General features: G+C 41.9%; 1 protein-coding gene across 2 annotated transcripts in view; it reads left to right on the top strand.

The window, feature by feature from the left end:
* The first annotated feature begins 6637 nt into the window (after positions 1–6637).
* Positions 6638–16059, top strand: part of SACS (sacsin molecular chaperone) — a 46354-nt gene continuing 36932 nt past the window's right edge. For both annotated transcript variants that reach the window (XM_082220212.1, XM_082220211.1), the window contains exon 1: positions 6638–6753. In XM_082220212.1, the coding sequence (XP_082076338.1) occupies positions 6716–6753 (38 nt within the window). In that variant the 5' untranslated portion in view covers positions 6638–6715. The remainder of the gene's footprint in view (positions 6754–16059) is intronic.

The raw sequence follows: 16059 nt of genomic DNA, 5'->3' as shown, positions 1-16059 counted from the left end.
AGAAAATATAATCTAGTTGAATTCTTCATTTCTGCTGTGTCCAAACCATAAAATGCAAGAAAATACTCTGTATATCTGAAATACTGCTGTACTGTATATTTCCCCCTTCCTTCCTAACCCATGAAAAAATATAAATGTAGAAGACATTCCTTTCTAGCACAAACTAATGGTACATGGGTGGCGCTGTGGCCTAAACCACTGAACCTCTTGGGCTTGCCAATTCTAAGTTTGGCAGTTTGAATCCCTGTGATGGGGTGAGCTCCCGTTGCTTTGTCCCAGCTCCTGCCAACCTAGCAGTTCGAAAGCATACCAGCGTGAATAGATAAATAGGTATCACTGTGGTGGGAAGGTAAACGACATTTCTGTGTGCTCTGGCACTCGTCACAGTGTTTCATGTGCCAGAAGCGGTTTCGTCATGCTGGCCACATGACCCAGAAAAGCTGTCTGGGGACAAATGCCCCAGTTCTGCACCCCATAGTTGAATTTGACTGGACTTAATCGTCCAGGGGTCCTTTAACTTTTTTTACCTTTTCTAATTAAAGCACTGTCTAGACTGTCCCCCCCCCCCAGCTCTACATTTGCCCTGTGTCTGCCTACTGTTTTAATTCAACACCCATAACAGTTACATGTACACACCCCTTGGCCTGAAGGGTAAAGTGTGTCCAGATTTTTGATTTTATTATTATTTCCACATTTAAAAGGTCTAATGAAACGGTTATACAAAGCTATCTATAGGCCTGTTCAGAGGTTATGATCCCTTATTACAAATTATTCTAAATTGTTGATTAAAAGGTTGGAACTAGTCCTGGAACACTTTGTCTGAAGATGTGCAGCTTTCCTGAATGGGGTGGATAGCTGCAGTAAAAATGAGGATCTTACTGAAAACTGTAGTTGTGTTTTGGATTCTGTTAATTTCTATCTTTCTATCTCTTGACAATGTCAAAGCTGAACTAGATTCAATAGCATATTGAGGAGTTGATTTGGAATACTGAAATTCCTAGGGTTAAAATTCTGTAGTGCAAGAAAATACTTTTGAAAAAAAGAATAAAGGATCCATACTTAATCAAATATTAGCACAAGATTTAACTTCAGGATCGCAATGGATGGAACCTAGCATAGTTTTGCAGTATTCTGTGTATGAAATATCAAGTCACCGCCCATTAAAAAATGTTGTTGTATATTTAAAGAAAATTCTGAGAAGTGGCCTTTTTTTAGGGTAACGGAGAGAAAAATCAAAGACAATTTATTATTAAAAATGTATTCTGAGAAATTTCAGCTCTGCTCAAATATCAACAGCACACAATGCAGAACTAAAAATATTTTTCTGGGGAAAAGAAAACCTTCAAAAATATGGCCCAATTGTACACCCAGAGTTCCTTTTAAGACTTTTCTTTAAAAATCCCACAAAGATTCAGTTGCTGTCATTAATATCGGCTTTCAGCACATGCGACCTGCCATTCTTGGAATGGTGTTTAATCGCACAAGACAAGCAATTGAACATTCTAATCTTTGAGGGGTGGTTGTGTCTCTTTTAAAAATGCATCTGTGGCATGCAGCAAAGTTGTGGCCCTAATCTCCAATATTGCTAGAGACACATTTTCAGCATAGTACAAGTTTCAGATGCCATGTGGAATTCATACATCAAAAGGCGAGAGTCACTCAGCTAAATTTCCTGGCTAAATATGTACACCATGTAGCTACATGTGGTCGTGTTTTTTTGGGGAGTGGGCTTTCATGCCATTCTTCTTATGTCAGCAAATGGTATACAGCTGGGAATTTTCTGGACCCCGTTTGGCTGAAAAGACCTGTGGTTTATTAATAATGAATTCTTTCCTGAGTTCTACTTAGTTTTTTGATTACAAGCCTATGGTAATGCTTACAAAATATTTGCAGCTTGCAACCGGGCATCTTGAACTGTGGTGTGACTCTGTTTCTTCATGGCAGTTTGAATATTTTAGGACCACATCTTGCAATATATTTCATCTGGCAACTGAGCAAGCCCCCCAAAGTGGAAATAGTGTAGGTGCACACATGCAATTTCCCATGTGACCCACTACAGAAAATTACAATATAAAAGTAATGAATCTTCCCATTTCTAGTTTCTGACAGTTAAGAAAAGCGAGCCTCACTAATGATCTTTCTACAACTGGTCTAGACGGATGACTCATGTGGTCCACCATCCTGGCTATTGTCTCATTTCTCCTTCATAGTATAATGGTATAGTTAGGTAATTTTACACTCTGATCCCCTCTTCAGATGATAATCTGCATTACTTTTCCTTTACATACTTTGAAATGTGGCAGACCAGCACTGCTATGCTTGAGGGCTGCTCTGTTCATTCTGCTGAGTGAGGCTCTGGACTTCTGCTCCAAAGCCCTGCCCTGATGACACCATTACCAGCAAAGCCTTTTAAAAAATAGTTTTAATAGTGAAAATGTGCTATTACATTCATAAACCACCAACTCCGCCTGCTACTTTGTTTTCGCAGAAATGAAAGCCAGCTGTTTCATGTTCTGAGGACTTGGCTGCAATACCTTCTCAGAGTTCCCTTTTATTCTACCATGCTGAAGCAAAACAATGGAGGTGTGCATAAATGCAAACGTATATTTGGATGTATGCTATCAAGCTCATTGTGCTTTTGTAGGAGGGAGGAACTCACCAACAGAGTGAGTGCTGACGGACAGGATCCTGCCATCAGGAGGAAAGGCAATTTTTGCCAATTCTTCCTGCCCCCTAAGTCCCTAGCCGCATTTGTCATGCTGATCCTCACAGTAATTCACAGCAGATTATCAGAGGCTAAAAGGGACTGAGTGGGGAATTCAGTGAAAGTTACCTCCCCTTTCTGCTGCCCTATAAGTGGAACTCAGTTCAGAGGATGCTCAGAAGCTTACTTGGATTCAAGCCTAATACAGACCTAATACCGAACTCAAACACGAAGAACAGATTCCATATTTTTGTCTTCTATGGATGGGAAGGCAATTTGATTCCATGGCAAAACCTCTCATGTTTTATTGGTTCCTCCTGTCATCTGAACAATTCTTCCTTGATCATTTTTCTTTGTTTTAAACAGATTCATCTAGAGAAAAATTGCTGTAAGCAATTATGTTTCATATTCTATATTTCATTTCATTATAACCTCTTTCCTTCCTTCTTTTCTTTTTTTGGCTTCTCATTATTGGGTCAGCTGTCTTGGATGCAAGAATAGGGTTTCAGTGGGGCTAAAGGCTGGTTGGCTGGCAGCCAGATCATTATGAGGGAGAGACAGTGAGATGCGATTCCCCGGCCCATGAATGAATGGAATACTCATTACGGTTGGCAGCTCCGTATGTCTGAAGTTTCTTTGGTATGACCCAGGGGTGCTGGCACATGTTTTAATGAGCAATGTAGTTTCATCCAAAGTTTCTGAAAATGAGTGATTTCTGCTTAGAATAATAGCAGTCAAGGCAATTATCTTTAAATAAAGAGCATTGATGTTTCGGCAGCACCATTTCCCCCTTTTCAGACCAATCCAGTGGGGTTTTTCTTTATCCCAAGAGTCTTTTGAAGGTAGTGTGTATATATCAAACCTTTGGGCAAAATTGTCTCCAGGCAACAAGTCCCTTAAATAGGCCTGGTCTGCTCAGGCTTGGGAAAGCGCATGTTAGAACATTGCCAGCCCCATCAGTTTGCTATACCATCCCCTCTTTTAATCCAGCATATATGTTTTTAATTCCACCATTCCGCCAAGGAACTGAGGTAGCACACATGGTCTCCTTTCTCACTGCCCATTTCATTCTCAAGTGATAAACTCCCTTTCTGATAAGACCACTGGGAGCATACTTTTTATCTCTGCAATCCCTGAGGGAGCTACATGTCTCCCAGCCTCAACCTTGGCTTACATCATGATCATGACCATTTATTAGTTATATGCTGCCCATTTGACTGGGTTGCCCCAGCCACTATGGACCTGATTAGATTATTGGGCTTACATGCTCCCTCTTCTCCTTCCAGCCTCTTCAGCTGGAACAATCCTCCTCAGTTTAAAGCCAGTCATAATTTGCTCTTTCATCTGAACCAGCAAACAATGTTTACCACTAAAAACCAGGATCAGAAACTAGGGGAAGTGTGGTTTGCTTCAAAAGGGTACGGTACGGAAGCACTGCAATACTGTATGCAAGGGCTCATTTGGAAGGAAGGGTGGGATATAAATTTAATAAATAAAATAAATAAGGGTAAGAGGGAGGGAAGTGTCCAAGCCTGGTGGTCTAGCCTTATATCCATACCAACTCTGGGTGAACTGGCTGCATTGAGTGTATTGAACTACAGTGGTACCCCGCAAGACGAATGCCTCGCAAGACGGAAAACCCGCTAGACGAAAGGGTTTTCCGTTTTGGAGGCGCTTCGCAAAACGAATTTCCCTATGGGCTTGCTTCGCAAGACGAAAGCCCATAGGGAAATCTCTGGGACAGCCGGACTTCAAGGGAATCCCTTGGCCCCCCGCCGGACTTCCCGAAGCTCTTTTGAAGTCCGGCGGGGGTCCAAGGGATTCCCTCCCAGCCGCCCGCCTTTAGAAGCGCTCGGGGAAAGCAGCGCGCTTCGCTGCTTTCCCCGAGCGCTTCTAATGGCGGGCGGTGGTGAGGGAATCCCTTGGCCCCCCGCCGGACTTCCCGCAGCTCTTTTGAAGTCCGGTGGGGGGAGAAGGGTTTTTCTTCCCACCCCCAGCCTTCAGAACAGCCTTCTGAAGGCTGGCGGTGGGAAGAAAAGCCGTTCTCCCCCCGCCTGCCTACAGAAGAGGTTCGAGGAAAGAGGCGAAGGAGCGCTGCCCCTTCACCTCTTTCCCTGGAGCTTGCCGTTCTCCCCCCGGCCTGCCTTCAGAAGAGGTCCGGGGACAGACTGTCCCCGGACCTGGTCTGAAGGCAGTCTCCATAGGAACGCATTAATTGATTTTCAATGCATTCCTATGGGAAACCATGCTTCGCAAGACAAAAAACTCGCAAGACGAAGAGACTTGCGGAACGAATTAATTTCGTCTTGCGAGGCACCACTGTACTTGCAACTGATGGCACTGAATAATGGAACTGAGATGCTTTGATTGTGGAAGAGAGATCACTCAACAGTGGGCTGAATAGTATATAGTTTGATTACACTGCTTAGTAAATATCAGATTTGCTTCATGTCATTTCTGACACTTGTTATCTAATCCTCTTATCTAATTCTTGCTGACTCTAATAAGATTGCTACTGCTGAATTTGAGTCAACCCTGCATTTCTGTGGCACTGGGTTATTCTGTGCAAAAGTTTCTGTGTGTGCATGAAAACAAAAATAAACATAGGGCGAACAATAAAATGTGTGTGTGCATGTGGCATATTGAGGAGAATTACACAGATTTTTTTTTATCAGGTATGGTTGTCCAAAAATTAGCTTAAGAAAAATGTCCTGAATTAATGTTTGGTTAATGCTTGTAATGTGAAATCTTTATATTTGAATGGAAAGGTTTTGAACATATTGCATTTTCCCAGGTAAAGCTATATTCTTAAACATGCTGATGTTAATGTAATTTCCACTTAAATCAATTGGACCGAACAACGTATGAATGGCCCTCTTGGATGAGACTAAAGGCATCCCTGCCCCTATAACTAAATACCTATAAGAAGCTCACTTAGCCCCCCTTAAAGCTCCCATTTGAGTGCTTCACAATCCCTTTTTGTTTTTAGCACCCTGAATAAATAGAGTGAGCAACTTTGCCTTCCTGATTCTCACTCCTAAGTGAATATGTTACAAAGCACCAATCGGAAGACCCCATTTTTTACATTCTTCTGTGATCAGATCAGACCATATACCCACAAGCAGTTTTTCTCCCTGTAAGTAAAAAATATTCCTTCTTTCCCCCATGCAACAGAATGTTAGCAAGGGTTAAATAGTATATCACCTGGGACAAGAAGAAAGTAGATCTCTAGCTTTTAACTAATACATAATGTCTTCTACAGAAAGTGGATACTTGCATTTTTCCTGCGATTGCACCGTAAAAGGTAAAGAAAAGTCCTTAACTTTTTTCTTGCTCTCCCTCTGCTTACAAGCACAATACTGCGCGGAGGAATTTATAATTAGAAGCATGACTCATAATAGCCAGAAACTGCAGTGATGTCTTCAGAGGAAATGACATTTCCATACCCTTCAGAGGTAGTTTCAATCTGCATTTCATGCCAATCTTCTGACATACTCGTTTTCTTTTTTATCCATCAGGAGCACAGATCTAATGTTAAGACATGGCCATTAGCGAATCCAGAGGAGGAAACAGGGCATACTCGAGTGCAAATATTTGGATCCCAGAAAATAAGAAAGTAACAGCTTCCACATTCTCACTTACTTTCAGCAAGAGATAAAGTTCACCTACTGTAAGAGAGAGAATGATGTGACGTTCCTTCAAGCTGTGGAACAAATCCATATAATGCTCCTGGCACAGCACCACTCTGCTTAATCTGTAGATGAATGCAAGAAAGCCAAGCCCTCTGAAGAGTTACTCACAGAGAAAGATTTGAAGGAAGCTGAAGAAGGAGCGACAAGGGGAAACTACAGCGCGATTTTGGGTCGAAAGGCTTAAGAAATTAGTGAAATGTTCCACATGATCAGTCAAAGCTCTCTTTTTTTTGAGATGAGAGACTGATGTACAGTCACAGAAGGAAAAAAGGAAACAGCTGCATCTATGTCTGCTTTGTATTCCTAGTGGGAAGATATCATGGCCACAGAAAGCATGAAGGACAATGACAGCCTCAGGTAAATAACTAATGTAAAACTTCCCGATAAAAGTAGACTTGTGAGCATTATCAAATCTTCCTCCTTGTTTTCCATGGGAAGAAAATGGGGCAGATGTGAACACACACACACAAACACACAGGATTGGTTTGCACGTAACGTCAAACTATGGTTTGGTACCATGGAGACAAACCTTGGGCCTGTGCTTCTGCACTGGCACTTTCCCCTTTTATCCCTCTTCCCGACCTTTTGCACTTTGCTTAGTTGGTTACTTCCTTGTTTGTGAGAAATTACAATTTCCCATTACACTCAAAACACCCAACTATGGTTTTGCACTTGCCCTGCAACCCAGGATTGTAAACCAGGGCAAATCCGTGGTTTGGGAGTATATGTGAGTGAGTAAATGTATGAACCCTCTGCTCTCAAGGTACAGCTGCAATATGAGTAGGGCTGGGCAATATCTGATTTTCAACATTGTGATATATCATCATCTAAACATTGCAATATACTGATATATCACGATGTCTGAAATAAGGAATTGAGCTATGTAGAGGCATTGGCTGGTATCACGGTTTTTCCTGCTCCGTGATTTTTGCTGGTGCCTGCTCTTGTGATTCGCTGCCTGCTGCATGAGGCAGGGAAGAGATGAGCCAGCAGAGATAACAGGGGCTGCAGGAATCGAGAAAAGCATTGGCTGGCTGCGCACATTGTGATTTTTGCATAGCACACACACAAACACATCATGATTTACGATATATTGCCAGGTCAAAAATTATGAAGCAAGATCATGATATAGACTTCAAACTGGTTTCGGACAATTTATTGATATATTGTGCAGCCCTAAATAAGTGTTTCCAAACGGGCTGCTTCTTGGCTATTTGATTGCTATCCCACACTTTCCAGTGTGATTATACCATCACTTTTCTAGCTGCAAAAATTCCGATAAGAAAAGTGACAAAAATGGCCATGGAAAGTGTACCATTAGCTGTCAGTTTCATACAACCTCTGTGTTGACATATCAGGATGAATGCTCAGTAAACAACAGGTCTGGAAGCTCCCCTAGATTGGGTTAAGAGGCATAGGAACATAGGAAGCTACCTGAGTCAGGCCAAGACTAGAAGTGGTTCCTCTGGGTTTTAGATAGGAGATACTTCAAGCCCTACTTGGAGACACCTGGGACAGAATCTGGGCCTTCTGTATGCAAAGCAGATGCTCTACCACTGGGCTATGGCCCTTCCTGGTCATCTCCCTGCCGCCCCCCCCCCCAAATCCTAGGAACTATAGTTTTGTGAGAACTTATAAGCTTCAGCAGCACCTTCTCCAGACTACATTTCCCACAATTCTTTAAGGTTCTTGTGTAGCTTGCAAGTAATCAATCCTCAGTGAAATCATAGAATCATAGAACTGTAGAGTTGGAAGGGACCCTCAGGATCATCTAGTCCAACCCCCTGCAATGCAGGAATATGCAGCTGTCCCATATGGGGATCGAACCTGCAACCTTGGTGTTATCAGCACCATGCTAAAGCCAACTGAGCTATCCAGTGGGTTTTAGCTTCCATATCTTGCTTGAGTATTGATCAGAATGTATGCCTCCCTAAAAAGACAATGAATCTACATCACAATCCTAAACATTGCATGTTAGCCTAAAAAACTAGTATAAATGTCACATTTTTTACATATTGATGCATAGTTGGTATAACTGTTCTAAGCACTCACAGCTGGGCTATTAGTTCTAAGCATGCAGGGTTGAATCCATTAATAATTTCTCATTGGTTTCAACAGGTCTAATCATGAGGCAGTTCTAATCTTATTCTCTTGGCAGTAAATTGTTTAAACAGGTTTTAATATGGTATTTATATATTTATATATCCTGCTCTGGGACTATTATTATTATTATTATTATTATTATTATTATTATTATTATATCCTGCCCAAAGGATATGCCAAAGAAGCCCAAGGTGACAAACACACAAGTGATAAAGCATCTAAAAACTGTTGCAATACAGGTGCAGGCTGGGATAGATCTCAGTGATGAAGGGCAGGTAAGAAATCAAGTGATTGTTGGTATGGAGACTGCAGAACTACAGGCAACTCAGCCTCCCAGGGTTTCCTAGTTAGCCCCCACAGGGTTGTTTCAAAAGTTTGTGTAATCTGGGATACCAACTCTTCAAAAAAGGGGTGCTTTCTTGTCAAATGGCCATTTTGGAAGAAGTGCTTCGATTTCTACAAGATTAATTTCAGTCCCAATTGTGGTGCTCAAATTAGGCCCTGCCTACTTGTTGCAGCAAAAAGGGACGCGGGGGCACTGTGGGTTAAACCACAGAGCCTAGGACTTGCCAATCAGAAGGTTGGTGGTTCGAATCCCCGCGACGGGGTGAGCTCTCGTTGCTCGGTCCCTGCTCCTGTCAACCTAGCAGTTCGAAAGCACCTCAAAGTGCAAGTAGATAAATAGGTACTGCTCCGGCGGGAAGGTAAACGGCATTTCTGTGTGCTGCTCTGGTTTGCCAGAAGCAGCTTAGTCATGCTGGCCACATGACCCGGAAGCTGTACGCCAGCTCCCCCGGCCAATAAAGCGAGATGAGCGCCGCAACCCCAGAGTCCGTCACGACTGGACCTAATGGTCAGGGGTCCCTTTACCTTTTTACTTGTTGCAGCCTGACAAACAGAGATGGCCTTCCTTGACTTCACTCTAGGGTTGTGCTATTATTTCTCCCAATGCTTATTACGTTTACACCAGCATTGCTGGTGTAGTGTGAGCACTGCTCCTTGACCAGTGTTGCTGCACAGCACTTTTTTTAACTTAATCAAAAAGGCCCGTGCAAATATTTCAACTTGAGGTTGGCTATCAGAAAGAGGGCAGTAAAAGAACCTGCAAACATTTCCAGGCAACCACTTCTGTGATGACATTAATCAAATTTAAAACACCATTGATTTCAAGCCCCTGTCTCTAGTCTGTTTTGCTGTGATTGGCCCAATTCTACTGCACAACCCACCCACCCCCACCACTGCCAGCAAGGATTTAATTGCCTTGCCCAAGAGCTTAATACATTATAAATACCCCCCCCCCCCCGATTTAAGGATTCTCAAATTTGAGGAGACAGCTGAATGTTAATCCATGGTTTCTGTTTCACTCCAAATATTCAATTGTTTTCATACCACCGATGGGATGACACATTTCGTTTTCACATAACATGCATCAGAAATGATATCATTACTGCTGCTGTTATTTTTGCATCATAAATAGCTCCATCCCTTTCACACTGCTGATCACAGTACCCCCCCCCCCTGAATTTAACGCATGTAACGAAAATGGATAAATCAATATGTGGGTGGGGGGCAGTGGGGGGGGAATAGCTGACCTTGGGCGAGCACAACCTTTGGAAAGCATTAGCTAGCTCCTTAGTTTTATAAAAGATTGATATAACGTTAAAGTGCTTGTTTTATCTTATTTAAATATTTAGTGGGGGACTACTTAACTAGTTTTATGGCTGTATTTGGAAGGCTTTCAATGATAAAAGCTTTAGATCCATGTGCTGCTCACCCACCTTCTAAACTGACAACCAGAAAACAGGGTATACAGTGGTACCTCGGGTTAAGAACTTAATTCGTTCTGGAGGTCTGTTCTTAACCTCAAACTGTTCTTAACCTGAAGCACCACTTTAGCTAATGGGGTCTCCCGCTGCTGCCACACCGCCGGAGCACGATGTCTGTTAGCGGAGTCTGTAACCTGAAGAGTATGTAACCTGTAGTGTATGTAACCCGAGATACCACTGTATCTGGAATTCAGAATGAATAGTAGAAATTGCAATACATAAAACAATGTGAATGTTTTGTTACTGTCACAAGGTCAGAGAAAGGATATGTATACCTTGGATGTTTTGTTCTTCTTGGGACCAAACTGCATATTGCACCGGACTTCTGTGGGCATATCTCCCAGCATTTTCTTTGTTAATAAAACAGAGGTGTAGTAGTCTGCCACTTTGAAAAGAATTGTTGTGCTTAACCTACTTTTCTCCTCCTGGAGCAAAGAGTAGCAGGGAGGAGGGGGTGTGCCTGGGGAAAAGGGTCAAACACCTCCCCCAGCACAGCACAGCTTCTCTGATCAAACTGACATGGTTGCCTGTCATTTAAAAACAACAACAAATGGTCTAATTGAGGATCTCCCCCATAGCATGGTTTAGTCCTTGGTCATGGACTGAAATAGAAGCTGGCCACAGAGGCTGGAATTCATGGGGCACAGATGTTGGAGCAAGGGGGAGGAATTGGGAACTGTAGAAAGATCTTTTCTCCCAGCCAATGGAAGGCCCTCCTCCTGCTTCAGGCCCACATGCTGTTTTCTGAATCTTCAGAGGTTCAGTCCTGGAATTGATGCATTGCATTTTTGTGATTCAACAGATCTATTGATAGTTCTATTAGATCACAGGCATGTCCATGACACCCGGCCGTGAAGAATCTGCACCAGGGTAGTAGGTTTGGGCAGCTGTGAAAATGCTAGCTGCAATAATAAATTAATAGCCACTGTGAGATATTAAACCAGATATTGGCTCAAGCCCCAAGACAACTTTTTTAAAAAAACACACACGAATGAATACCTGACTAGGGAAACCATGAATTCTTATACTAATCCCACGTCAAACATGTAAAAGCGTTTCAGTTCTGAATGAGACTTCAGCTGTCATTTCTGCACTCGGGTTTGATTTCAGTGTCAATTTATTTATATATCACATTTTCCACAAATACATCTGTGCTAAAAGCAGTTCACATTAAAAAACAAAAAAATAGTCTGTTACAGTATAAGAATGCAATGTAATAAAAAGTATACTATCACTGTAACATTACAACAAAAGAATGATCAACAATTAAGAGTTTATTAACATACATCAAATTTTAGATAAGCATTAAGTCAAATAAAAATATCCATTGGCTTCACATACAAGAGTAGCCCCAAAGCTGATGACATTGGCTCTTTCAAAAAAGCTGATTTCAAAAGCTGTTGGAAGACCCCCAAACTGTAGGTACTGTAGCTCAGTGGTAGAGCACATATACAGTACTGCATGCAGGCAGTTTCAAAGTTCAATGCCCAGGCAGCACCTCTAGTTAAATGACTTAGCAGGTAATGTGAGAAACCTGTGTCTGAGAGCCTGGAGAGTTGTTGCCAGTCAGAGCAGCTTAGGTGGATAACCTCCTATGCAAAGGAAAAGTCTTCTATTAATACTTCACATTCGGAAGACCTTCATGCCACTTGATCTCAGAGACAAAACCATGGGGATGTTTTATAAATTAAGCATTCTAATGTAAGCTGTTGTTGAGATATATTATTTACCCAGAACAAAATGCAAGCCAATCTGTTAACCTCTAAAATTGTTTTGGGAGGTAGTGCAGTAGTTGTTTTGATGTTTTTCATAATTTTGTTTGTATTCTAGTAGCTCGTTGCTGTGTGTGCTTAAGTGTAGGCTATTTTCTGCAACTTGACATTTTATTGTGGTATGACAATTGCATTGAAAGAGTTACACTGGTAAACAAGCTTCAACTACAAGTCAGAATAAATAAAGTTATAGTGTCCTGTGAATGTACTAGAAATGAAGGGCACTAGATTTCTTCTGCCTTCTCTGGAATCTAGAGCAGAGATGAGGAACCTGTGGTCCTCTCTGTATGTTATTGGACTCCAAATGCTGTCAGCCCCAGCCAGCATGGCCAATGGTCAGCAATGATGAGAGTGTAGTCTGACATATATACAATCATACCTCTGGTTGCGAATGTGATCTGTGCGGGAGGCACGGTCGCAACCCACAGCGTTCGCAGCCTGAAGCGCTGCGTCTGCGCACGCGTGTGATGCGATTTGGCACGTCTGTGCATGACGTCATTTTGCGCTTCTGTGCATGCGCGAGTGCCAAAACCCGGAAGTAACCTGTTCCGGCACTTCTGGGTTCGGCGTGGTCCACAACCTGAAAACGCGCAACCCGCAGCGTTCGTAACCCGAGGTGTGACTCTAATGCTTTAGCTGGGATTCCTATATTGCAGGGGGTTGGACTAGACGACTCTTGGGATCCTTTCCAACTCTACAATTCTATGATTCTATGATCTGGAGGCCAAAGGGTCTCCATGAATCCCCCCCTCCCCCCGGATTTCTGATCCAAATTGTGGATAACCAAATCCTGTCTTCTCCAGGGCAATTCTATTTTTCAAACAATGTTCTAAGGAGTAGAAGTTTATATTGCTGTTTTATTGTTGATGATGAATGTGCACGCTGACCTACATATGCCGGGTAGGGTTGACATGCTATGTGAGTTGAGCATGCATCTAGGGACTGCCAAGATTGCTTGCATTGACAGCAAATGTTCTGAGTGATTATTTATTTAAAGTATTTTTACCGTGCTCTTCAGCTGAAAAGGCTCCCAGAGTGGCTTACATGAGGTCAATAACAAATACAGCAGCCCCACAAACAAGACATAAAGTGGTACCTTGGGTTACATACGCTTCAGGTTACAGACTGTGCTAACCCAGAAATAGTACCTTGGGTTAAAAACTTTGCTTCAGGATGAGAACAGAAATCGTGCTCCGGCAGCGCGGCAGCAGCAGGAGGCCCCATTAGCTAAAGTGGTGCTTCAGGTTAAGAACAGTTTCCGGAACGAATTAAGTACTTAACCCGAGGTACCACTGTATAGGCAAGAGGATGGGAAGGCTAGAAACTGCCTTACACTGTGTTAAACCACTGGCCCATGCAGCTCAGTCCTGTCTCCAGTGGCTTCCAGTGGCTTTCCAGAGTTTGAATTTGGGGCTTTGAGCATACCAGGCAGATGCTCTCTACTGAGCTATGGTCCTTCCCCTCTCCTGCTACCAATGGCTATTGGCGTTTGGTGCCTCTGAATCTAGAGGATGCACGTAGCCACTTCTATCACAGCCTGTAGGTACTTTGAGATTCAAATAGTAACTTAAATCATCATGAAAGTCTTCTGCTGCTATGAGTATGAAATTTAAAAATAGTGGCATTAAAAGCCATTAGAGAACTTAGATATACCGGTAAATGACTGAAATGTATGCACTGTTTATTGTAGTACAAAAAAGTTCCATAATAGCAGGACATTGTTTCACATTTAAATGTGGTTGCTGAGTCATTGGCATTTTCCTGCCAGCACTGCAGAAGCAGCTGCAGTTGTAGGTCTCTTACTGCAGTAGATGTTTCGTTGCATTAGTAACCTCCAATTTATTTCCTAATGCTCACATTTATTCAGCCCCCGGATCTTTCCAATATGCTTATTTGCAGACATGTCCAGTAATAATTAAGATACAGTTGCAGATTATTGCAGTACATGGTTGATCTAAATAAGTACAAAACCCCCTAGTCATTAAGAATTTGCTAACGCCAACAAAAGGTCATTGGGCTCTTGGTTTTATGATAAAGCCCACAAAATTGCAGAGGACTCCACTCCCACAGTTCTGGGTCGTGATTCAAGCTAGTGATTCAAGATGTTTAATTTCCACAACAGTGACCAGCACACTTTTAAGTCTTAAAGGAGCAGGTCATTAAATGAATATCTATAAATTAGGGTACCTTTGCATTTGAAATAGTTATTGGGAGGGGTGGGAGAATTCTTTCATCCATCCCTGTTGCATTTATGTATATTACTTCAGCCCTGGGTATGTGTACTTCTTGTACTTGGCATTTTCTCAACAGCAAGAACACACATACTTTGTTTCATATTCTGTTCTTTATAAACTCTTCTAAGTACTCCAAAATGTCTGAATACAAGCAATAATTCCTATGATGGGCTATCAAGTATCTTACTTTTGAACTAAAATATTGATCTGTTTACAAGTTTTCCGAATTGCTGAGACTTTAAATAGTTCCCAGCAAGAGGGATCTATGGCTGCCTCTTCTGGACCTACTCTGTTAACACTGCAAAATAATGCAACAGGGAGAAAAATCTTTGTATCCACCACTTGAAGGGCATGTGTGGTACTCCTGCATTGTGTAAAGAAAATCTGAGCTGTCAACTCTAAAATCTGCCAGATAGGGAGGCGGGAACAGAAGCCCCCATCCGTTCAAGTACTCCCTCTCCCCCACCTATCCTCTCAATTCCATCTCAACCTTATCAGAGCTAATAGGTGAGAGGAGAAAGGGGGATTCACAAGACACTGTGCACATGATTCCTGCTTTAATCAAGGACTTTGCACAGAAAATCATGGCATTCTTAGTATGGCACAGGAAATCAGTGGGTGTGCTAAGAAAAGAACCCGTGGTTACTTACTCATTTTCCTCTGATTGGGTAGCTTGGTAGTTGGAGAGATTTGCTGTTCTTTGCTGAACATGGATCCAAGTGTAGAATGCTGTCCATTACAAACATGATACTAAAAATATAAAATGCAGTGTAGAGCTGATTGATCTATTCAGCAGTTTGTTTGATTTTTGTAACCTATTTTTTATTCATTTGCATCTTTAAACTGCTTAACATTGTTTCATTGAGTTATCTTTGTTTACATTAGAGCATATGACATGCAACAATTACATAAAACAAAAACCAAAAACCAATAAGCACTCGGAAAAACGTTTCTGAATACTTTAACAAAGTTGTGTTGAAGTGTATACACAGATGGTAACCACTTTGCACGTGTCATGTTGACACATGACTGCCGATGTACGGCTCCTTTTGAACCCAGAAGAGGAGAGAATGGAAGCGGAATGGGCTTATGTGTGCTCCACTGACATGCGCAGTGGTCAGGAATAGAACCCTCACACAAAATGGTTGCCGCCTGTATACCAAAATTATTACAATTTTTACAGATATTATGTATAGTAATGTGTACTGCTTAGGTGACCATAAGTAAAAGGTATTTTGGATAAGGTTTCCTTAAGTTGTGGGGGAATATGGAAGAATGTTACTTTTGATTTTTGAAAATTTACCTTAAGTCCAGAGACATTAAAAAGGGTCTCCAATTCTATACTCAATAACCTTTCAGCATTAACTGGGTCTGATGTGCATAAAACAGTATCATCAGTATAGTATCCCAGAATGTATCCCCTGGCATTGTATTCAGCAGTTTTCTTAGTCCATTTTACACCCTTATAAAGACTGCCTATTAATTGATCTGACTGATAACCACTTTATAAAGCTTTCTATAAAGCATGAGCTTTACAACTGCTTTTATTCAAGACAACACTCAGATGCTTGGTCACTTGTGTTCATGTTAAATCCCATGGCAATTCATATGAATTAGTTTCTTTGTTCCATTCAGTGACTTGGACAAATTCCAGCTCAGGAAATCACATTCTACTTACTTTAATTCCCTTGGGGTTTCACTTAGATTTAAAAAAAGGCTTAAACTATT

The sequence above is a fragment of the Podarcis vaucheri genome, assembly GCF_965113315.1.
Source record: "Podarcis vaucheri genome assembly, chromosome: 4".
Lineage (NCBI taxonomy): Eukaryota > Metazoa > Chordata > Lepidosauria > Squamata > Lacertidae > Podarcis > Podarcis vaucheri.
The sequence above is the reverse complement of the archived record's forward strand: the minus strand, read 5'-3'. Positions and strand labels throughout refer to the sequence as shown.